The 25,563-nt window shown below is 32.5% G+C and overlaps 1 protein-coding gene, 1 long non-coding RNA gene and 1 pseudogene across 6 annotated transcripts; 1 reads left to right on the top strand and 2 right to left on the bottom strand.

The window, feature by feature from the left end:
• Nucleotides 1–4,098: 4,098 nt before the first annotated feature.
• On the top strand, nucleotides 4,099–8,383 carry LOC111198117. 4 transcript variants are annotated; one of them, XM_048766029.1, is made up of 7 exons: nucleotides 4,099–4,250; nucleotides 4,612–4,704; nucleotides 4,962–5,096; nucleotides 5,177–5,266; nucleotides 5,350–5,490; nucleotides 5,637–7,237; nucleotides 7,355–8,383. In XM_048766029.1, the coding sequence occupies exons 1-7, from the start codon at nucleotides 4,200–4,202 to the stop codon at nucleotides 8,229–8,231; spliced, it is 2,988 nt and encodes a 995-aa protein (XP_048621986.1). In that variant the 5' UTR covers nucleotides 4,099–4,199; the 3' UTR covers nucleotides 8,232–8,383. The 4 variants fall into 4 exon arrangements, with proteins under 4 accessions (XP_048621986.1, XP_048621989.1, XP_048621987.1 ...); XM_048766032.1 differs by having other exon boundaries at nucleotides 4,117–4,359; nucleotides 5,182–5,266; XM_048766030.1 differs by having other exon boundaries at nucleotides 4,117–4,359.
• Nucleotides 8,384–14,722: 6,339 nt separating this feature from the next.
• LOC106424303 lies at nucleotides 14,723–17,765 on the bottom strand. 2 transcript variants are annotated; one of them, XR_007327653.1, is made up of 4 exons: nucleotides 15,761–17,765; nucleotides 15,214–15,264; nucleotides 14,864–15,123; nucleotides 14,723–14,800 (listed from the first exon to the last, which is right to left on the bottom strand). It is a non-coding gene; the product is annotated as an uncharacterized LOC106424303 (long non-coding RNA). The 2 variants fall into 2 exon arrangements; XR_002657617.2 differs by having other exon boundaries at nucleotides 14,864–17,765.
• Nucleotides 17,766–19,057: 1,292 nt separating this feature from the next.
• Nucleotides 19,058–21,161, bottom strand: LOC125591580 (annotated as a pseudogene).
• Nucleotides 21,162–25,563: the final 4,402 nt, after the last annotated feature.

Raw genomic sequence — 25,563 nt, 5'->3', positions numbered from 1 at the left:
ATACTCTTGAAATAGGTGGACTACTAACCACTATAAAATCGCTATTTTCTAGAGAAACAGAGACAACAAAGGTTCCAAACCTCTCTGACCTTCATCATATGTTAGTGAAGGATGCAAATATGCATTAAATCAATATTTTCATATTTTTGAATTTTTCTCAAAATCTATGTGTAACCCCGACGAAATATTGAGTTTTTCGGTAAATGCTCTATATACTGAAGCCTATGATCATTAGTGTTGTTTTAAAATTTCTAAACACATTCTACATTTGTATTAATGTATATTAAACTTTCTTTCATGGTACATGTGCATTGTTTTAATTTTTTATCAATTAATTTAGTAAAATTTTGTAATATTCTCTAAATTAGTGGACTAACCACTACAAAATCACTGTTCTCTAGAGAAACGGAGACAACAAAGGTTCCAAAACTCTTTGACCTTCATCATATGTTAGTTTAGGATGCAATTATGCATTAAAACGGTATTGTTATATTTTTGAATTTTTCTCAAAATCTAAGTGTTAACCCCTACGAAAATTTGAGTTTTTCGGTAAATGCTCTATATACTGAAGCCTATGATCTTTATTGTTGTTTTAAAATTTCTAAACACATTATACATTTGTATTAATGTATATTAAACTCTCTTTCATGGTACATGAGCATCGTTTTAATTTTTTTATCAATTAATTTAGTAAAACTTCATAATATTCCCTAAATTGGTGGACTAACCACTATAAAATCACTATTCTCTAGAGAAACGGAGACAACAAATGTTCCAAAGCTCTTTGACCTTCATAATATGTTAGCGTAGGATGCAATTATGCATTAAAACAGTATTGTTATATTTTTGAATTTTTTTCAAAATCCCCTACGAAAATATTGAGATTTTCTGTAAATGTTCTATATACTGAAGCCTGTGATCTTTAGTGTTGTTTTAAAATTTCTAAACACATTATACATTTTTATTATTGTATATTAAACTCTATTTCATGGTACGTGGACATCGCTTTAATTTTTTATCAATTAGTTTAGTAAAACTTCGTAATACTCCCTAAATTGGTGGACTAACCTCTATAAAATCGCTTTTCTCTAGAGAAACAGAGAAACTTAGGATCCAAACCTCTTTTACCTTCATCATATATTAGTGAATGATGAAACTATGCATTAAAACAATATTTTCATATTTTTGAATTTTTCTCAAATTCTATGTGTTTTTCAGTAAATGCTCTATATATTGAAAGCCTATGATCTTTCGTGTTATTTTAAAATTTCTAAACACATTCTAAATTTGTATTAATGTATATTAAACTATTTTTCATGGTACATGCGCATTGTTTTAATTTTTTATCAATTAATTTAGTAAAACTTCGTAATATTCCCTAAATTAGTGGACTAACAACTATAAAATCACTATTCTCTAGAGAAACGACGACAACAAAGGTTCCAAACCTCTTTGACATTCATCATATGTTAGTTTAGGATGCAATTATGCATTAAAACAGTATTGTTATATTTTTTAGTTTTTCTCAAAATCTATGTGTGAACCCCTACAAAAATTTGGGTTTTTCGGTAAATGTTCTATTTACTGAAGCCTATGATCTTTAGTGTTATTTTAAAATTTCTAAACACATTATACATTTGTATTAATGTATATTAAACTCTATTTCATGGTACATGAGAATCGCTTTAATTTTTTATCAATTAATTTAGTAAAACTTCATAATACTCCCTAAATTGGTGGACTAACCACTATAAAATTGTTATTCTCTAAAGAAATGAAGACAACAGAGGTTCCAAACCTGTTTGACATTCATCATATGTTAGTGAAGAATGAAACTATGCATTAAAACAATATTTTCATATTTTTGAATTTTTCTCAAAATCTATGTGTTAACACCCCTACGAAATATTGAGTTTTTCGGTAAATGCTCTATAACTGAAGCTTATGATCTTTAGTGTTGTTTTAAAATTTCAAAATACATTCTACATTTTAATTAATGTAGATGAAACACTCTTTCATGGTACATGGACATCGTTTCATTAATTAATTTAGTAAGACTCTATATTTGGAGTAAAAAAATAACATACTATATATTTCACTATATTATAGAGTAATTATATTACAGAGTGAACCATTGAAGCAAATCTAACTCTGTAATAGAGTTACAATATTTTAGAGTGAAATATAGATAATTGTTTTGTTTACCATTAGAGATGCTCTAAGAAAAAATATTTTATTTTGAAATTTAAACTATTTATGTACATTCAAATAATATCATGGGGCTTTATATGCAGAATTTTAGTGAACATACTAAAATTGAATTTATCTGATCTAATACATATATATATCCGATTAATTCAATTGTATCGGATCAACACATAATATCCCCTATATATTAATCCTCGAGCATTACAACATGTTTCGTAGCCACATGTCATCACGAAAATGATTCTTAGAATTGTTAGAAAAATAAGTTGGTCCAGATAAACATATACTATGCTTTTTATTAAACTAACTATCAAATTAATTAATAGTATACAAAAAAATATTTTTCTTTCCTTAAATAAAAGCTATGAAATTACCTAATATGGTTAACATATATATGTGACAATTAATGATTATGAATAATACATATGTGATAAAAAAAATTCTATCATCTCTCTTTTTTGTTTAATTTTATACTATTAAAAAAAAATTAAACAATCACATTAAGCATATAATAAAAACAATTAGATTTTTTCTTATATGTTATATTTTTTAATTTTTAAAAACGACTATAAATTACTAAAAATGGTAAAAGTCCCACATTTAAAATTTTGTGATCAATAGTCTAACTTTTTTTTGTTCAAGCAAGATACAAATGATCATATATCATAGGGGTGGGCATTCGGATACATGTTCAGGTTTGTATCATATATTTCAGTATAAAGGTATAGAACCTGTTCGGGTATTTCTACACTTCGAGTTGGGTTCGGGTATTTTATGTTCGGGTTTGGATATTTTGGATCGGATTTGGATATTTAAATTTTGAAGAAAAAAAAAATAAATTATTCATTGTTTAAGTTTTTTGTATTTAAAATATATTTTAACTTAGCTGTTTTTTTAAAAATTTTAAAAGATTAAACTATTAATAGGTTTGGAGATAAAACTTAAAAATAGAAAGATACTAATTTAGTTGTTGTTTTGAAAATTTAGAGGCAAATTTTGTTAATGGAAAAAACAAGAACCTGATATGTATTTTAAGTGAGTAGCAAATGATTTTGTCCATAATTATATGTATATTATCTAATTTTGAGCAATAAGAATCATTAATATAAATATTTTTAATAAAATGAGAGAAATAAACTAGAAATATAGAGTTAAGTATACTTATGTATGGTTATCTTCGGATATCCATTCGGGTTTGGATATTACCCATTCGGATTCAGATATTACCCAAACTGGTGAAATAAGTCATTTGTTTTGTTGTTCTAATTAGATGATTTTTAAACCGAGCTGGTGAATATATACTAGACAAACATTTATATTTCGAGTCTGCACTTATATTCTATAACAGTTTGATATATTAGATTTGAACACTAACTTGTTAATATAGTTTGCGAGTGATTTTTTTTCAAAATTTTGATTCTTAGATATGAATATGGAGTGAAACTGATTTTTACAGATGTCTATTTTTTTAATTGATACTTATGTAATTCACTGAATTCATAAAATAAGTTTTTAAAAGAAACTTAACTCAAATCAATGAAACAAAGACGATAACGAAATCATAATTCTATAGAGGTAGAAAATGAAATCACTTATGAAGAGTCAATAGTAAACAATCGAGAGCAGAAAAACTAATCCCCTTTCATCATTATATAATCAATGTCGTCTATTTGGTTTTGGTGATCTCTGTGGCCTCAAAACTTAATTTCTTTTTTTTTTTGCATACGAAATCTAAAAATAATTAAAATGAGATGTAATACGTTAGCTCTTTAACAACGATGATATATTTAAGAGACCAACATTTGTATTCATCATTTTATAATGGATAAATATTGTACGGTTGCGAAATGTTAAAATCATATTTCATAAACGAGCATTATAAGAATATCATCCAGCATACATATATTAGGGATATCCATATGTTTAATTTGAGGGATTATCAACAAACATTTTAGAGATAGAAAGAGAGTGAGGAAGGGAGAGGACGAGAGATGGAGAAGAACAATGCGATGATGATACTAGAAGAGATCAAATCTTCCGACGTAAGCTTCTTCTTTGTCTCCTCCAGCTTCGATTAATTTTCCAGGAATCTGTAAAAAAACTTCCAGTTAAATCTCGCGACTGTTCCGTACCATCTTCGTCCTGCGCTATGTAAATTCTACAATCCGTATCCTTCCGATTGCTTGATTTATTGTGTGGATTGAGTTTTCCGCAGCTTAAAATCTGTTATCAGCTGAATCAATTTCGTTTTTGATCCGTGTACATATATGTTTGTATCCTCTTGAGGTCTACGAAGAAGAAAGTACATTAGGAGTTGTAGCTATTAAGAATGGATTTACTGAAAGCAGTTGCAATTTTTTTAGCACATAAGGTCTAACGAGCTTTCAATTTGTACAACAACAGCTGATTGAGAACCGGGTTCAACTACTCACGCAGCTCGCTCAGTTAGATACACAAGGGGATTCTGATGTGCCCTCTTTCCTCCAGAGCCTAACAGTATCCACACTTTGTTGAAATATGTTCAGTTGTACGCTCTGATCTCTATGTGTTTGATTGTTGGTTTTAGGGAAAATATCGTGCGAATAGAGATTCCAGGATAATGATATTGAACACTTTTGCACTGAAGTTATTATCTGCTTCATGTTTGATATGTTTTAAGTGTTACTACTATGGTTCACTTGGGCTAAGACAATTAGATATGGTTTAAATGGTATGTTCTGGCATGTTTCATGTCGTCCTTGACAGCAGTATAGGCACTCTGGGAAGACGTCACATGTCTTGACGTGTCACAGTGTTTGTTGAACAAGGCGATTCTGCATGTTGCTTCAAAGTACCTGGCTTTGGATCGTTCTGATTGCTCTCAATATTTTCTAGCTTTTGGTATTAAGGTACAATATTTTCCCTTTTGCTGCTTAGTGCTGAGCCTCATTAGTTGTTGTATTATCTTTTCTTACTCCACTTCTCGTAGGTAAGCCCATGGTGTGGGAAACATTTATACATGTCTGTTATGTCCATGGAGGAGTCTCAAGAGGAAGAGCATTCTAACATTTTCTTTCAGGTTGGTAATGTTAGACGCTTCTGTAAGTACAAGTCTGTCAGAGATTACTGGTCGACTGAGCTATTCTATCATTCTTAATGCAGCTTCTTTTGGATTATCTTCGCTTTTCTGCCTCAAGCTTTACTGCTATTGGAAAAACATGTTTCGTGAGTGATGAGGCCTCAGCTGTTAAGTTTGTTTCAGAGCAGCTGAATTTGACAAAGGAGGTGATATTGAATGCCAAGGTATCTTCCGGAAATCATCTGAACAATGAATTAATTAGCATATGTTTTGACTGAAGTTACATTTTCTACTGGAGGTTGAGATTAGTGTTTAGCATTGTTGTCATCTGTTAATAGCATTAATAGCTTTCACCTTATTTTTGAAACAGAAAGTTGAATCCTTTTCCTCGGAGATTCTTAAGGCTGTGCAAGGGGTGATTGACTCTATCGTTCGTCTGTGCAAAGAGTTCTCTCCAACAGTGAATCAGTGTGTGAACGAAATGAAGATTAATGGAAATGTAGGAATAGCAAGGATGGAGGAAGGCAACAGTGTATGTAATTTGGTTAGCATAATTACGATGGGAATTAAATCTATGAGCGAATTGGGTATGCTTGCTGCAAGAGATGGTGGTAATCTTGTGACAATTCTTAATACATCATGGAAGGGTGTGATTACTTTGCTTCAGATAGACAAGCAGACATTGGCATCTAAGGTAGATGTAGGAGAAATCATTCTAAAGCTGATATCACTGATCAAGGAGTCTCTGAGATTTGCCGCTGAGGCTTGGTCTTGCTCAGCGAAGGAAAACATATCTGCAACAGAAGCCAGAAGAGTCTTTCTTCCTGTGAAATTTTATCTCATCAATGCTGTTAAAGTTGCGGCGCTTTTTCCAAGCCAGGCGTCTATGGTGTTCAAGGAAATATCACTCTGCATCTTGATGATCTCTGCGTTCAAAGTTTCGCTGAGCCAACAAACCCATGGCAAACACGCAAGTGAAGTAATGACGGATCTTCTTGAGAAAACAACTGTAGATCTTCTAAGTGCACTGTTGAACGCAGGCGAAATAACACAAGAACTCAGGCTCTCACTTCTTGATTCGTTGTTCATAAATGAACAATGTTTCTCAACCCAAGTTTGTAACAAACAGGGCCATGATTCGCAGACAGAACCATCATTGGTGGATATCCTGTCTTTATCTGTTGAATCCGCAGCAAGTGCCAGAGGTTTGCTCCTGGCCCGAGTTGTACTGTTTCAGTCTGTCATTAGGTATTCTTCTGAGCTTGAAGAAGATGCAAAGCTTGCAATCACCAGAAAGCTGCAATGGTTTCTCGACATATTAACAGACGAAAAGGTTTACACTTCAGTCCTTTCTTCTCAGCTACCAATGGCAGATGGTTCTGGGAAGACAATAATCTGGGAATCGATGTTTTCAGCTCTGCTTCTATCTCTTAAAAGCCTTATGATTATTCTGTCTTCATCTCCTGCATGGGAAGAGCTTGAAACACTCTTACTCCAGAATCTCTTGCATCCCCACTTCCTGTGTTGGCAGATAGTCATGGAACTCTGGTGCTTCTGGGCTCGTCATGCCACTGACGATACGGTGGCCAATGTGATCGATAAACTTTGTATCTTCATGTTGTCAATGTCAACATCAGAAGCGCCTCTTTGTCCTGATTCCGTTCTCAGAAGAACTGCAAAGTCCATCTGCTTTCTTCTCACTCACAGCCCCAAATCCTTAACAGCTCAAGTTTACAAAAACATTTCCACTGAGAGCAGATCTGAATCGGCACCAGATGCATATCTAGCCTTACTGTTAGAGGGCTTTCCGCTGAATTTCCTTCCAGACAGAATGAAAAACGACGCGAAGAAACAGATCTTCGCAGAGTTCTTTCACTTCATTGAGAATTTCAATCAGAAACCATTAAGTTCCTCCAGATACTCTGTGCAGGGAGGTCCAGTTTTCGCACTAACTGCTTGCATTGGGATACTGTAAGTAACTATGATATCTACTCTTGACATTTCCCTAGAAACTTAAACTGAATATCATTTAAAACTTTTGTGTTGTGGTCATTGTGGATATTGACTCTTGTCATTTTTTCTCTGTAGGAAGATGAGCATACCAGAGATTGACTCCAAAACTCTGAAGTTTGGCGTCGCTCTCATTCAAAAGCTCAGAAACTCCAAAGATGAAATGACAAGGGACCGTTACACTGAGATTCTCAGCGAAACACTATCAATCATCTCAAGAAGCGAGCAGCTATACACTTGCCAAGAGATGGATAATGTCATAACAGAGCTTCAAAGGCTTTTCATTACAGAAACTGATAACAGTCAGCATCATCTCCATAAACTGAAGCCAAGCCTTGCTCTCTTCTTGTCAGGACTTAGCAATTACGAGATGTCTGAAACCGAAACCTGTCCAAAGAGCCGTGCAGTCTGGGAACTCTACCATTTGCTTCTCAGGAAACGCCACTGGGCTTTGGTGCACCACGCGGTTACTGCGTTTGGTTATTTCTGCGCACGTACTGGCTGTGCCGAGCTATGGAGATTCGTACCTGAAGACGCTGCTCTAGCTTTCGATATAGCTTCTGGAAAAGAAGCAAAAACAGAGCGGTTCATGTCAGAGTTAAAGATGTTCTTGGAGAAAGAACAAGCGCTTCTCTCGACCACAGCTTCACAAGAGGAACTCGAGATGCTTTCGAAAGAAGGCACGCAGGTCAAAGCAACAGTGCAGAAGCTTCTAGAAGGAAGAAAGCAGCAGAGATCAATGGAAGTAGAGAAACAATCGAACAAGAGAAGGAAGCTTCCAGAAGGAATATGCAGAGGAGTGGAGTTATTGCAGAAGGGAATGAAGAGGATCAACGAAGCTTTAAGTGAGATGAGTTCAGATGAGAGTCAAGACTTTCAAAAGAGTATACTGAATCAGTTTTCATGTCTTGAAGATTTGGTGTCTCATTTGGTAAGCCTCGCTGCTTCCGAGTAAGATATATACTTTGTTACTCCTGAATACTGTTTGTTAGTCGATACTTTCAATTGTGCATAAGGAAAAGATGATCAAACTAAAGCTGTGTTAAGAAAAAACAAATTAAATATTAGCAAATGGGCTGTCAGTATGACAAATTATTATGTTTTCAACCGATAATTCAGCTGTTAGATTCTAAGTACATCACGCTAAACTGTTGTATACAAGTTTATGACTAATAGTCTTATTTGCATTATGGAATTTTTTCTATTAAATTATAATAAATCACGTTCACTAAGATTTGAACTCAAATTTCTTAAGGCAACTCTAATCATAATTCAACACTAAATTTTGGTGTTGAATTTTATTTTTCATATCCAACCATTACACCAAACTACATACCAAAACTATGTTATATATTAAATTTTTAGTTTAATAAGTCAATACTTAAATTATTTATAGTTGAATAATTATATTTAGGGCAATTCTCCCAAATATATTTTTTTAAGTTTTTGTCACAAAAATAGCACTCAAAAAATAAAATGACCAAATAGCACCTTTTTGTTTTGAAAATTTTAATTTTATTTTTTTATTTTAAAAATTTGAAACTCTATCTCCAAAACTCCACCCCTTAACTCTAAACTCTAAGTCTAGATTAGTTAATAAAACTTATTTTGGTAATTTTCTTCCTTGAGGTCTATTTTTGTGAAAATAAACTAAAAATGATTATCTAAGGGAATTTCTCTTATATTTATCTCAGTTTATTTAAAATATTATTTTTGTCTTTTACTTAATTTATATTTTATTTTTTATTCATGTAAAATTTAGTTGAAATTAAAATTTATGAAAAGTTCTTTTATTCTGTTACAATTTCAAAATAACACTCATTTAATTGTATTACTAACTGAAAATATAAAATGATATTTTAATGTTTAGTAATGTCAAAATAAAAATGAAAAATACTAGGATATAATTATTTATAACTATAAGTTAGGAATAATTAATAATATTAGTTTACGTATAATTAAATGAAAAATAATAAAATATATTATTTTAGTATTTAGTGTGATTAATAGTATTACATCAAATTTAGTGTAACATAATTCACAAAATACCAAATTTAGTGAAATGATGATATTTCTATTGTTTTTTTTTCAGCAGTCATTTCTATTGTTTCATTTTTTTAGCAACTAAGATTCATTTCTATTGTTTCATAAAAAATAAAAGGGAAATTGCCAAATATAACACTTTCATGATACCACATTTCATTTATACCTCAACCAATTTTACCATTAAATTTTTAATATGTAAAGTACCATTGTATCCCTAACTAATCAAACATACACCTATTTTCTTTCTTCCACGATTCAAACAGTTCCCAAATTGAACGACGAGATTCACGACTCCGGGGAGTTCTACGATTATGACGATTTCTCCGGCGAGATTCAACGACTCCGGCGAGATTTGAAGACGCTGACGTCCGATGAGATTTGGCGAAGACTACAAGCTCAAACGAACAAAACATGACGATCTCTCACCACAAATGCGTAACAAAGGTGAGAGGATAATATATGGTGATTTTTGTCTCTTTCTGTAGTTTTATCTTTGATTTTTCAAAATCCATCAATTTCTGAGAAGGAAGACGAAGTCTTTCTCATGAAGTTTTCAAATCTCATAAGACTTTATAAATTTACCGATCAAGAACATAGTGCTTATGAATGAAGATGACTAACCACCATCAAGTTTTTTCGATTGTGTTTATGAATTCCATGGAAGCTCCACTGTTTCAATCTCCTTCTTACTTTCTCGATTCAACTTAGTTTTAGAATCTATACCAAAATTCCGCAAAAGCAATCACTAAAGCTTTTGGATATCGTTTTTGGTTTCAGCTTAGAGTAATCAGAAGAATGCTGAAAGACCTCTCCTTTATCCACTTGTAAGTCTAAATGAGACATATAAGCTTGTTTGGTAGTTGTCTCAGTGTGAGATGCTTTTATCTTTGGGTTGCTTATGAATTCTTAGTTTAGTATGTGTCTCTTGCTTCAGTTTATCCATTGATATTCCTTGTTAATTTGGAAAAGTTTGTTAATTTGGTGAATATCTTGTAGTTTCAGGGCTAACTGCAACTCGATCTGTGTATATTTTAGGTTATATAGAAGTTTATACTACTTTTCTACTAGTTTAGCTAATAGACTGTTTTCATTGGGTAATTATGCATTTTGTGTACTTGTGCTGTGGGTATATATATGCTTTGGTTCCGCCGTTCCGGTCTTTAGTGGTCATATACTTTGGTTTTCAAAGCAGGAGCAATCCGTTTCTTTTGCTCTAATATTTTAATTATCAGGTGTGGCAATGTCAACTGGGCTAAGCGTTTAAAATGTAATGTCTGCAACACCAATAAACCTGGTCAGAATGAATGTGGTGTGAGGTATGACTCAATGTCAATGACAACCTTCCTTTGTATTGTTCTTTAACAGTATTCGAGCTGAGGATTGGTATTATAGATGCTTTTGCGGTGAATTTAGGATACATTTATAAGATTTTTGTTCGATAATAGTAGTCTTCGTGTCAGCTTATTCATCTTTAGACATGGCCTCGTAGATAACTGGAAAAGGGGAAACAATATTATCTTCTGAAATTTGACCGAATGCTTTCTTAGGTAATATGTTCAGTATGAGAAAGCTCCTAATGCATCAAAATGTGCTTTCTCACTTGAAATGTTTTGGCCAAATTAGTGTTGCATTAAGAAACGTTATGTTTCAGCCTGATAGGCTGTTGTTCACTGTTCTCTTGGAAGACATGTGCTTATTCATTTATTTTCTCCATATAGGAGAGGTCGTGGTGGTGGCTACAAGGAATTGGATGAACAAGAATTAGAGAAAACAAAGAGACGAAGGCGTGAGGCTGAAGAAGTAATAGCACATGCTTCTAATGCAGAGTTCTTTGTTACTTCTTTTGTTGCATTTAGTTCTTTTCTAAATGTTTATAAATTATTTTTGAGTTCCTTATACTCATTCTGCCTAGCATTCCTCAAAGACTTCTCAAGTTCACACATTTATATGTTTTTTATAGACATATGCGATCCACTTTTGTTTGAAAACTTCTTTATAAAGACTTATATAAATCGTCCAGTTGTACTTTTAACAATATCCTAAAATTCAGATTTATAAGGAATTATAGTTCTGTAAAAATGTAGTGTTTACTATCCGAAAATCTTAATCTTAACCAGAACTATTCAAATAACAAGTCCAAATAAGTCTTATTTGTTTTTTTGGATAACAGAAGGAAGCAAATCCTAAAATTAATTGAACTCTTGTTTAAATACTTATTTATAAGGATTTATAAATCGTCGAATTGTACTTTTAACAATATCCTGAAATCCAGATTTATATTTTATAAATGTGTAAAAAAATATTTGGAACAAATTTAATTTTTAGTAAATAACTGTATGATTAATGTTGCAGAGAGAAACTCACACACATTCTAAGACTAAATTGAACAACATTTAAAGAGTTGACGAAGTCGGTTTTTTAGAACATATTCGTATAAATTATTTTTTATAAATGTTTTATAAACTCTTATAAATTATTTACATACAGTTATAAACCCTAGAAAATTATTTTATTAACTCTTATAACTTGTTTAATAAGCATTTCTAAATGGTTATAGACTCGTATAATTGATTTCTAAACCTGTATATACCTCTATAAACCTTATAAATTATATACATACCCCTTATAAATTATTTATAAACTTTTATAATTTTTTGTAATAAAAATTTATAAATAGTTTATATACTCTATAAATTGTTTTATAACCTTTATAGATGGTTTATAGACTCTTACAAATAATTTGTACACCTTTATAAAAGGTTTATAAAATTTATTAATTGTTTTTAATAAAATTTTATAAATGATTTATAATCTCTTATTAATTATTTATTTATCCTTATAAAATTATTTTACAAACTTTTACAAATTGTTTTGATAAGTGTTTATAAATTGTTATAGCCTCTTATAAATGATTTAAAAGACTTTCCAAGTGATTCATAAACTAATAAACCTTATAAATTGTATACATACCCCTTATAAATTGTTTATAAACTTTCATAATGTTTTAATAAACGGTTATAAATATTTTATAGACTTTATTAATTGTTTTATAAATGGATTAAAGACTCTTACAAATAATTGAAACTACTCTTTTTTACTACATTTTGTTTCTTGTAATAGAAATCAAGCTTGGTTAGGTTGACATTGAATGGTCTAGATTCTTTATAAATAGTTTATAAACCCTTATAAATGATTTATAAAATTTATATATTGTTTTTAAAAACTTTTAAAAACGATTTATAAATCCTTCTTAATTATTTACATACCCTTATAAATTCTTATAAATTATTTTACATACTCTTATCAATTGTTTTACAAGCCTTTATAAATGGTTATATATTCTTATAAATAATATAGAGACCTTATAATTGGTTTCTACACCTATATAAACCCTTATTAATAGTGTACATACTCCTTATAGATTATTTATAAACTTTCATAACTTTTTAATAAACATTTATACAGTATAACCTCTTTAAATTAATATTCTATAAATTAATATACACTAAAAATCTGTATAAAATAATATAATTTTATAGTCTCAAATCGAGTTTTGGTTCAATTAATATGTCGATAAATTAATATCTCTATAAATTAATAAAAAAAAATTATAGTTTTGGTGTAGTCCCAACATTATTAATTTATAGAGGTTTCACTGTACATGGTTTATAGATTTTATAACTTGTTTTATAAGTCTTTATAAATGGTTTATAGACTCTTACAAATAATTTTACTTACCCTTATAAATTGTTTCACAATCCTTTATAATGGTGTATGAACTTTATAAATTGTTTTTGTAAACCCTTATAAATTATTTATATACCTTTATAAACCCTTATAAATTATTATACAAACCATTATAAATTGTTTTATAAGTCTTTTTAAATGCTTCTAAACCGATATAAATCTTATAATACCACTTTTAAATTGAATATAAACTCTCATAACTTGTTTTTATAAATTTTTGTAAGTTGATTTATCAATGTTTATAAATTTACTTTTGATTTATAAGAGTTTATAAATGTTATTTATAAGAGTTTATAAATGTTATTTATAAGATAAGAGTTTATAAATGTTTATTAAAACATAAAATGATTTATAAGGGTCTATAAGTTGATTATGAGAGTTTTTAAAATGACTTATAAAAATTTATAAACTAATTTATTAGGATTTATTTGTTAATTTATAAAATATTAAAATTTCCCAGCTTGCACACCCATTTTTCTATACACCTCCAACTAATTTAAAGGTCATAAGACACAAAGTGTCTCACATATGTAGTTTGGAAGAGATCTAAGCAATATATAATATAGATAAATCAATCCATTTATCACCAATTGGTTTTAGGTTGGAAGTTCATCTAACTTAACATTGGTTTATAAGTTGATTTATAATTTTTAAAAATTGGCTTTTGATTTATAATAATTTTAAAACTGGTTTATAAAAGTCAAACTAATTAAGAAACACTTAAAACTAATTTATAAAGGTTTATAAAATTATTTATAAGGTTTGTAAACTGATATATACAGGTTTATAGACTAATTTAATAAGGTTTATAAACTAACTTATTAAGGTTTCTAAGTTAATGTATAAAAACCTTATAAAATGATTCATAAGGGTTTATAAAATGAGAATCATTATAACTTTCACTCCAATAGGTTTTTAGTAAGAAAAAAGAGTTTATAAGGTTTTATTAAACATTTTCTAACTTACAAAATCATTTATAAATTTTTTTATAAATATTTTTACGTGAAAATGATAAGAATTTATAAATATTTATATAAGAGGTTATAAATTAATTATAAATATTAATCAGTTAGTTATAAGAATATCTTAAAGCTTATGATTTTATCTATCCACTCATGATTAATAAACAACTATAGATGATTTATAAACAATCATAATGTTTCTGCCAATCTCCCTCTCTCTCTTTTTTGTTGTACATATATTGTGTAACTAACTGTAAACGAGTTTGATTTCAAGTAAAAAAATAGCTTGGAACTGCACATATGATCTCTTGGATAATTTAAATTTAAAAGAAACAATTAAATGATTTAGAAAAGCTTATAAGTCATTTATCCGGTTTCATAAACCAATTTCTAAGAGTTTATAACTTATTTTATAAAGATTTATAAATTAGCTATAAAAATTATAAAGACTTATAAATTATTTATAAGAGTTCGTAAATATTGAAACAACTTTCATCCAGGTGAAGTTTCAGAGATTCTATGACAACACCACGTGGAGCGTTTGCTTCTTTGCTATCCCCAAGGCATGGGTTCCAGCTATCAAATCTGGTTTTGGATGAAGGTGAAGCCTGAAGACAAGAACTGGTACTTATGTGACATACATTGAAGATATGCATCTCAAGATTTCTTCAGAGAACCTACTCGGGTTTTCCATGTCATCTACGATGTGAGATGAGCCTAGAAGATCTTTAAGGGTAGTGTGATGACCATAAACATATCTTGTATTCTCCTGCAAACATCAAATCAGTTAAACAAGTATGCTAAATGCTGAAGACCAATGTGTTCTACTTACATTTGTAAAAAAGGCTTTTAAGCTGGCTTGGAAACTCCAAGGACATGAAGAGGAACGTTCAGACACAAGAGATGCTTGATAATGGTAGCTGAGCACACCCCAGTAAGGTCTGATTGTGAGACTAAGCTTGTTTCAGTGTGTGGAGAGAATGAAGTAACTTGTTCATCAAAAGATGCCATGTAAAGAGAGAGAAGATACTGTTCTATACGCAGAATCTCAAACTCAAGTGCAGCAATCTCCTTCTTCAAATCTTCTGAAGACTGCACAATAACAGAGTTCATATCTAAAGTACACTTGGTAACAAAGAATCTATCAAGTTTCATTACAAAAGATCAAATTTTTGGCATTACGTTGCAATGCGAATCCTTATGAGTCAGTAGTCTCTTCTCAATTGATATAAACTGCCATGAAAATGTACAGAAAAATGTGACTTTTTTGGAACCACCAGTAAAGAGAGGCAGATTAAGATAATATCCAAAAGCTTCGCTTTTTGAAAAGAGAATGGAAATTACCGGTTCACTATTATAGCAAGAGAATCTTGACAATACAATTCTCTAGCAACCACTATCACTATGTCATCTCTCTCTTGACTAGTACTTAGACTAAGCTTCTACTCTAAATAACAATTGAATTTTACAAACTCTTATAAATTATCTAATAAATCCTTATAAATGATTACAGTGCTAAAGTCTCAATAATCAGAGTCTTTAATAAACTCGTAAACCCAATTCAAAAAATTTCAAAACAAAAAATCACATTGCATACTCATCTCAAATCAAACATTTACCCTCTTCAGATTGATGAATATTCTGAATCTCAATATTGCAACAAATCGTAATCCATAAACCTGAAATAGACTTGAATGGTAAAAACCCAGATTCTACAATCTCCTCAAACCTGTGAAGTGATCAAAGATGATCTGATGCCAGAGGTTTTGACGATAAATCTCAACGAAGGAGGACGACGGATCTCAACGGAGAGAGACGACGGATCTCGACGGAGAGAGATAGATCTCGACGGAAAGAGACCGATTTCGACGGAGAGGGGCGATGGGTCACGACAGAGAAAGAAAAAACACGACGGAGAAAAAGATTAGGTTAGAGTAATTTAGTCTTTTACAAATTAATGAATGTGATATTTATGAAAATGCCTTTTGGTTGGTGGTAAAGTTGAATAAATGTATCAAATAAAGTGTATAAGTAAAATTTCCCCAAAATAAAATTACACTAATTTTATTTTTTTGGTGTTTTGTAGGAGTTGGCCTTCTTATAAAAACATTTATAAATTCTTGATTAACCATTAATAAATACTATATTTTGATCCGCGCTTCGAAAACACATGTTTATTCTTTAAAACATAATTAAAAAAGATATAATATATGTTAGTTTTTATAGGTTTGGACAGTCTATCCAGACTCGAAAATTCAAACCATAACCGATTCAAAAATGTTTGGTTCATGTCCGAGTCTAGGCTAGAGTAATTATTGAATTTCTTGGACTTCGGTTCAGGTACAAGTCCTACCTAATACCCGTTCGGAAATTTGTAAATATATGTTTGAAGTTCGTTTAGTTTTATAGAACAACATTATATTTTATACATAATACTATTGAAAGTGGGTTATATAAAGAAGTTAAATTAAAGTAGGCTTTTTGATAATGTAAAGAAGTTGAGTTCTACTATATGTGAATACATTCAGAAAATTGATCCTTTAAATTACACATTGGAGTCCAAAGTATTTTATAAAAAAGTTATCTCCCGATCCACGGATGTAAAAATCAAATCTAACCTCTCACCATTTAACTTACATTATTGTTTGCAAATCTGATCCATTTAAATCTATCTTATAACCCCAAGATCAATGGACAAAATTGTCATTAGTGAGATTTAAACTTTTTCATAAATTTAGGAATAGTTTTTTCAAAAACTGATAGATATTATCATATTATATTGATATTCTTAATTAATAATAGATAATTTTTAAAAACAAATAATTCTATATACATACAAAGAAAAAAGTCTTTAGCGTAGGAATCATGTAATGTTATGGTGTATGATTTTATAGATATACAAATAATATAGTATAAATTTTGTGAAAATTCTGCTATAAAAAAAAATCTGCTATAAAGATTGATATTGCTTTGACCAATGTTGGCTAATCTTCATGACATAGACAAAATGGTTTATATTTTTATACAATACTGTTTCATCAATTTTATTAACAATCTTAATTGCCACAAAATATTATAACATGTGTTATCAAGCTTTTGTGATTGTTTGGTAAATTTTTTTATTAGAAAATAAATTTAGTAAAAAGTAAAAGAGAATTCCATAATGTCGTAAATTACATATATATGGTTAGATAGATAGGCTTAGTAAATAGTAAAATAATATAATTCATATTTTAATTAAATAGAAGTATAAGTTAGGTAGAATTATCCACAAAAATAGGATAAAAAACAATGAGTTTAATATTAATAACCTCACAGTAATAGTCACATAGTTATATATATATATATATATATATATATATTAGTTTGTTAAGTTTCTAATAAATAGGTCCAATGACTTTTGTATAGTAAATTTTTGGGATAATTCTCTTTTAGTAGTATAGATTTTGTTATTATGTAGTCAACACTTTATTTTGTGTATGTCCCTTTGGACGACAACTGACAAGTTTCACAAACATAAGTTACAAGACGGACCTAGTAATAATTAATTTATTACTCTTTGACTGATTGGCTTGTTCAATTTGCGTTTTTTGGGTCAAAATTCATTAATAATTAATTTATTACTCTTAAGAAGACGTTTGCATAATTACTACGAAAGCAATATATATATGGACTAAATATGTTGAGGCATCCCAAACTACTTCAAGTTTAACTCCAGTATAACAATCTTATTGAGAAATCCTGCATCAATGAGAAATTCACCAAAACTTTGTGTTGTTTTTCTGATCATGGTTCTTTTGTTTGGTCCGAGTCATGAGTTAGCACCGTTTTGGCCCGACACCACCGTCACAGTGATAAATAATCTTGGAGGTCCACTTCTTACGGTTCATTGCAAATCCAAAGATGATGATTTGGGGATTCACATAGTGGCTGCCAACAAAGATTACCACTTTTCATTTCAGCCAAATGTATGGAAAACAACACTGTTCTTCTGCAGCTTCCAATGGAACAATCAGGTCAAGCGGTTTGATATATTTGATGCTACGAGAGATGAAGGTGTAGGTGAAAAATTTAACTGGACTATCAAACCCAATGGTCCATGCAAGCTTGGTAAAAAGGTTAAATGTTTCCCATGGAAATGATTTGATAATAAATGATTGTGATGATAAATATATAAAGATGTTTTTAGCAACAAAATATAAAAAAATATAAAGACGATCAAAATAAAAAATATAGTTTCCTTCGTTTCATTGTGTTTCTTTTTCCTTGTATTAGTTCAAAATGTTCAGTTATGAAGTTAATAATCTGAGATATTCTATGATATTTGAATTTACTATTTTATTTACTTTGTATTTCAATATTTAAAAGAAAAAATATTATAGATGAAAAAGAAAAAATATTTACGTATAATAATATATAATCAGAGGAGATAAGAACTGTTGGTTGCAGTAAACTCTGTACAGAAGTTTTTTTGATTGAAATAAATTTAAATTTTTTTCAAAAAAAAAAAAGATAAGAACTGTTGGGAAAAAGAATATTCATTTTGAGATTTGACATAATCAAACCCTTAGATAATTGTATAAGGTAACAGAAAAAAAAGTTTCAATATATAAGAGTACTAAGGCCTTTTTTTTTTTTTTTTTTTTTTTTTTTTTGTAACAGAGTACTAAGGCCTTAACTTCGACTAATATTACCAAAAAGCTAAACCATGGATCCTGCTGCTAAGGTCGATGAAAATCAGACTAATATTAAAGTAAATACTATTTTATTTACTTTAAGGTATTTCAATATGTGTTTTCTTTTTCACTGAAATTACGTCCTTTTCATTCATAACAACTTAGAACCAATACATCAAATAAAGAATCAAACTCAAACGCCTGGCCCCTCTTAAACAAAAAAGGAAGAGAGCCATTGAGGAAAGTCACTCGTTACATACGATTGAGTTAGCTTCTTTGTGATCACACTCTTTGCAATCAGCAAAGCTGGAGTAATAGCCAATTTCTTATATATTATGATCTCTCATATTTTTAGATTTATACAAGTTTGTGTTAATAAAATCGTTTGGAAGGAGTCAGAGCAAAACTAATCGAATAGCGAATTGCATAGAGTAAGTAAGATGCATTCAATCAAAACCGGATTAAACCGAGATAAACCTGAAGAAGGACTATTAGTCTTTATACTCCTCCTGGTTGTCCAAAATGAATGAAGGATCTTCTTTCCACACAACATCATCATATGAGAACGCTTTGGCCAGACAAGAAACCAACTGCTCATGAATCACTTCTTCAGAAGGAAGCAGCATATCATCTGTCTCTCTTCGCAGAGATGTAACTTCTTTATCAGCAATCCCACAGGGCACAATGTGCTCAAAGTACTTCAGATCAGGATCTATGTTGAAGGCCAAACCATGACTAGTGATTCCAGAGGAGATACGAACCCCAATAGCACCAATCTTTCTATCTCCGACCCAAACCCCTGTCTCACCCTTGTGTCCTGCACGTGCTTTCACACCATAAACAGAAGCAAATTCGAGCATAGACCGCTCCAACGTCTCTACATAATTCCTAGCACCAATACCAATGCTGCGTAAGGAAATGATGGGGTATAAGATGGCTTGATGAGGACCATGGAAAGTGATATCTCCTCCTCTTTGAGTATAATGAAGCTCAGCTCCAAGGCCCTTGAGATCAGCTTCAGGGATCAGTAGGTTGTGATCGGTTCTACGTTTTCCGAGGGTATAAGATGGTGATGCTGAAGAGAGAGGAGTGCATCGGGGATTCGATTAGCTTTTCTGTCGGAAACTAATTTGTCTTGAACTTTAAGTGATTTCAAGTAGCTGACAGTGCCTAGCTTCCAAACCTCCATGCAGGGTTCTAGGGGATCTCATTTCCTGCACATCATCCATGATCACTCACTTCAGCTCTAAATATAAAATATTGTTCTTCTTTCTTTTTGTCACTTACTAATATAACTGATGAGATCTAAACGTATGACCAGAACAGAAAGGCAACAGTGTAGAAGCTTCTAGAAGGAAGAAAGCAGCAGAGATCAATGGAAGTAGAGAAACAATCGAACAAGAGAAGGAAGACTTCCAGAAGGAATATGCAGAAGAGTGGAGTTATTGCGGAAGGGAATGAAGAGGATCAACGAAGGTTTAAGTGAGATGAATTCAGATGAGGGTGAAAAGTTTCAAAAGAGTTTACTGAATCAGTTTTCATGTCTTGAAGATTTGGTGTCTCATTTGGCAAGCCTCGCTGCTTTCGAGTAAGATATATACTTTGTTACTCCTGAATACTGTTAGTCTATACTTTCGATTGTGCATAAGGAAAAGATGATCAAACTAAAGCTGTGTTAAGAAAAAACAAATCAAATATTAGCAAATGGGCTGTCAGTATGACAAATTATTATGTTTTCGACCGATAATTCAGCTGTTAGATTCTAAGTACATCACGCTAAACTGTTGTATAAAAGTTTATGACTAATTGTCTTATATATTTGCATTATGGCAATTTTTTTTATTAAATTATAATAAATCACGTTCACTAGGATTTGAACTCAAATTTCTTAAGGCAACTCTCATCATAATTCAACACTAAATTTTGGTGTTTTGGTGTTGAATTTTATTTTTCATATCCAACCATTATATCAAACTATAAACCAAAACAATGTTATATATTAAATTTTTAGTTTAATAATTCAATACTTTAATTATTTATAGTTGACTAATTATATTTATCTCATTTTATTTTATTTTATTTGTTAAAATTTGGTAAGTTTATGTTTCCACAGTTGACAGTTTATTTAAAATATTATTTTTGTCTTTTACTTAATTTATATATTATTTTTTATTTATGTAAACTTTAGTTGATATGAAAAGTACTTTTATTCTGTTACAATTTCAAAATAACACTCATTTAATTGTATTACTAACTGTAAATATAAAATAATATTTTAATGTTTAGTAATGTCAAAATAAAAATGAAAAATACTAGGATGTAATTATTTATAACTATAAGTTAGGAATAATTAATAATATTAGTTTACATATAATTAAATGAAAAGTAATAAAAATATTATTTTAGTATTTAGTGTGATTAATAGTATTACACCAAATTTAGTGTAATATAATTAACAAAATACCAATTTAGTGAAATGATGCTATTTCTATTGTTTTTAAACAGGGTTAAAAGCGGTAGATAGCCTGGTTCCTAGACCAAACAAGGACCAGCTTACTTTTCGAGTGAGAGTCTCACGAGCCGTCTCTGTGAGAAAGGACTCTCCCAGACACGATAGTCGAGGCAAGGAAAGCAACTTGGGTATTGTTTGAAAAGCTAGACAGCGACAACTCAATGCTTTTCCGTTAGGGGAAGGGTATTGTTTGAAAAGCTAGACAGCGACAACTCAATGCTTTTCCGTTAGGGGAAAGAAACCACTAGTCTCACCACTATATCTTCAAGGAAACCCTACTTCTTTACCAGAACTAACATCCTCCAAGGGTTATCTCTTCCAGTTTCAAGCTTCAAGATCTTACAAAATCTTAGATCTCAGCCATTCCCACTTCAAATCTTCTCAGTACCTCGCTCAAGATCAGTAAGAAAGAACCCCTCTATCACCTGAACGGGACCTACATCACATACAGGAAGGTTTTCAGAAGATAGAAGCAGCATGGCTTGTCGTTTCACTAAGGAAGAAAAAGGAAAACACCAGTTGGCTGATACTAACGAACCTATCATCAAAAGGATCAATGCTCCATATGTGGACACTGCAGCGCTTATCAAAGAAAACGATCTCACCCTCATAGGCAGAGTTACCAACTCACAAGAGCAGAGAATATCGGCGCTCATTCCAGCCCTACCTCGCAAATGGCACATACAAGGAAGAGCAGTTGGGTCAGATCTTGGTCATGGCTGTTTCCAGTTCAGATTTGAAAAAGAAGAAGACCTTCAGAGAGTTCTGGACAACAGACCTTACCATTTTCCATACTGGATGGTCATCCTCCAACGCTGGGAACCGGTCATCTCTGCCACCTTCCCCTCGCAAATCCCCTTTTGGATCTGTATCAAAGGGCTACCGCTCCACTTCTGGCACGAGGATATGATATGTGACATGGGAAAGGAGCTCGGAACACTGATGAACCACAAACTCACCAAGACATCTGCAAGAATCAAAGTTCTGATTGACGGCCTAAAACCTAGAAGAAATACATCTTGAATATGATTCAGGGGAAGAGAGTCTAATCTACCTGGAGTATGAGAAACTCGAGAACCACTGCTCTTTATGCCAATCCCTCTCACACTTGAAGAAAGATTGTCTCCACTTCTTGGAAGGCAACAAAACCCTAACAAGCCAAAAGAATCTCGAAGAACCTAAGCAACTAGAAGATCAGAACAACTATGAGAGAAGAGCAACTCCTATCGACAGGAGGAATGAGAAAATCTACAAAGACAAGGATCTTAATCAACGTTACCTAAGACTGGAGATGTCTGATTACAACAAGGAAAGGAGCCCAAAGGCTTTCAACGACAGAGTGGACAGGCACGGTAATAGCTTTGGAAACAGAGTTGCAACCAAACAAACCAGAGTACCTCCGCCGGTCAAAGCGATGACTGACATGGCTGACACTACGCAAAACTGGCGTACTAGAACACACACTCAGGAAGGGGAAAACCAAGGTTATGTCTCACCACCCTACACAAACAGGAGAGATGTTAGGAGAGAGAGGAACTATATGCGAGCCCCTTTCCCCCAGAGAGGACTTAGTGAATGGAGGATCAAAACTACCAACCTGCACTCTGGGATGGAACAACCGGAGCAAGCACAGGATGAAAATCAAAGAACTCATCGAGACCTACCAACACACAAAAGCCTACATCAGACACAAGGTGAACAACAAGCTGAAGAACAAGTGTTGAATGAGCTCGACGAGGCCACGCTACTCTACCTTAGCTGTCCAGATCCCACAGAAGCGGCTGCTCGAAAACAGAGAGTGATGAATGGTGACGCGAAGGGACAAAGGGAAGAAACAGCTGCTTTCATGCTAAACTCACGTTCCCTCCATTCAACATTCCCATCTGGAAGGAGCCAGGAATTAATAAACAACTCTAAGCAAACAAAGGAGTGAATAATGGAAGATCTCCAAGATGTGACGAAGCAATACCTTAGCTGCACAGACCTCATCGAAGCGGCGGCTAGAAAGCAGAGAGTCTTAACGGGAGATGCGTCTGGCCTTATGGAGGAAGCTGCTGCCTCAATCTTGGCTGTTTCAGAGTTTCCCAGACGCCCTCTATCTCCATGGGAACGTGGAATACGATCAGTAAGCCCCTCAGCGCAGGACAATCCCCTTAATGCTCTCTTCTTAGCTGATCATACAGTGGTTCTTAGTCCCCAAGGAGGAGAAGATAAGGAAGAAGACACGGGGGGTGACTCCTACTACAATGAAGCATCCCCTCTGCAGCCTCCAGCATCCCTCAGTACTAGAAAGACACGACCACAAACGTTAAAATCAATCATCATAAGTCCGAGTCTAGAAGGGGAGGAAGAATCGAGAGCACCTGATCAACAAGAGAATCGTACCGCGTTGGAAAAAGAGGAAACACTGCAGGAATTTCAAAACAAAGTAAGGAAAACTAAAAACCTCTCAAGGAGCAAAAGCTTAAGAAGTAGCCCCACTCACTTAGGGCCTAGCTTAAAAAAGAGAAAGCTAGCACAACTGCACAACTCACCTAGCGGAGGGAGGAACATAGGAGAGGGGACATCTGGAGTTTCCTTCCGAAGAAAGAAAGCAAATAAGGCAACATGAGCTGCACAGACCTCAGGAAACCCCCCAATCCAACTCATTCCGGCGGTATCACGAAAGAAAGCGGATTTTCGGGCTGCTCCACCCCAGGCTTCTTAGTGGCACTGAGCTGGAACTGTTGTGGGCTGGCACTACAAGAAATATGAGTATTGGTAGCAGTTCGCAGTAGCACGAATTCACCAACTGCTACCAAAAGTCCCAAAATCAGATCACAATTCTTTCGTAGCACTAAATTCGCGCTAAGATAAAATTTCATTAAGCGGGAAAGCAAAAATCACTATTATAGCTGAAAAAATATTTTGGAACCAACACTTAACCAATTTTTTGGGTTTTCCTTTACTTCTTATGAACCAAAAAAAGAACAATTCTCTTTTCATTATCTCTTCGATTAAAAAAAAAATAAAAAATCTTATCTCTCGTCGTCGTCTCTGTCCTTCTCGAGTCTCATCTATGCGTTTCCCCTTTGCTCTATCTCGAGCTCCGACCACCACTCTGTGGTCTCCACTCACCCGCAATCGAACACGGTGGCGCCTGAGTCCGTGACCAAACCACACCACGATAACATCTCCGTCTTGTTTCGTTCTCGTCGTCACCGGAATCATGCCTCACACCGTCAGAATCAAAGTGGAGAAGAGCAACAATGGCGTTTCGGCAAAAGGCTTGACTTTTAAAAACTTTCGAAAATCGATTCATGGTTCTTGTTGTCTCTGTGCGTTTTCAATCATTATAGGAACACTTCACAATCGATTCTGGGTTAAGTCTCTGTGTTTTTATTTCTTCTTTTACTTTGTCTCTTTGGGTAAATCTATGTTCTTTGTAACTAACTCTTATGTTGCGGAATGAGAGTCTATAATCATGGCGTTTATTAGTGTTCTTATGAGTGTCTCTGACTCTGATGTTGTAGGTGTCTTTCAAGATTAGGGTATGATCCAAAGCGGATCTGAGAGAAACAGAGGATGAGCTCGTTAAAGTGTTGGCAGGTTTATGCTTCACTTTCATTCTCTTGTGTGAAGTTTTTACTTTCAGTCATGTGTTCATAATGATGCTAAGGTTACAAAGAACTTGTTATTTTGGTTTTTGAAGTTTGCCAGTATCAGTAGAGAAAACAAGCGTTACGGAGTCCCCCTACTGCTCCTCCTCGTATTCCTGCTGGCGCTTGCAGTGGAGCTGCTGTTGCCGTAGAAACTAGAAGGAGTAGTAGAGATAAAGAGTGGAGTAGCGATTTGTGTTACTGTTGCTGCCTGGTTTGGAACGGCTAGGCTCATAGACAACATTGAGATCAAGAGCTGGACCAACTTATGAGCTATCTCATCAACTTATAAGCTGTCAGGTCATTGGTTTTATAAACATTTTTGGTCATGGTTCCTGCAACCAGATTACAACGTAAAGGTAGTTATTGTATGATCTTGGTACTAAATGGGTGTGATGCGGTTGGCTCGTCCACTTTATGATGTTGGAGATCCTTTTCTTATCTAGCACTGTCTCTCATGATGAAGTGCAATAAGAAGACAGAGAGGCTTGCTGTGATTCAAAGGCTTTAACAGATTAGAGAAAAGTTCATGTTTGATTTTCTTGTTGACACGGTGAAAAAACAAGAGAATTTATATGGTTCATAATGATAATTAGAGTTTGTAATTATTATGTCTGAGTGTAAAATTAAAGTCTGAGTGTATTTTAATTTATATTTTAATTAGATAAAAAAGTTTTGTATTTTAATTTATATGTTTGATTAAATC

The sequence above is a fragment of the Brassica napus genome, chromosome C8, assembly GCF_020379485.1.
Source record: "Brassica napus cultivar Da-Ae chromosome C8, Da-Ae, whole genome shotgun sequence".
In the NCBI taxonomy this organism is placed as follows: Eukaryota; Viridiplantae; Streptophyta; class Magnoliopsida; order Brassicales; family Brassicaceae; genus Brassica; species Brassica napus.
This window is presented reverse-complemented; position numbering and strand designations above follow the sequence as displayed.

What these genes read in the sequence shown, in the direction of transcription:
- LOC111198117 (XM_048766029.1), top strand. Translation starts at nt 4,200, where the DNA reads ATGGAGAAGAACAATGCGATGATGATACTAGAAGAGATCAAATCTTCC. An exon ending in TTCTAGCTTTTGGTATTAAG is followed by an intron (nt 5,097 to 5,176) that starts GTACAATATTTT and finishes CACTTCTCGTAG; the next exon opens with GTAAGCCCATGGTGTGGGAA. An exon ending in ACTGCTTGCATTGGGATACT is followed by an intron (nt 7,238 to 7,354) that starts GTAAGTAACTAT and finishes TTTTCTCTGTAG; the next exon opens with GAAGATGAGCATACCAGAGA.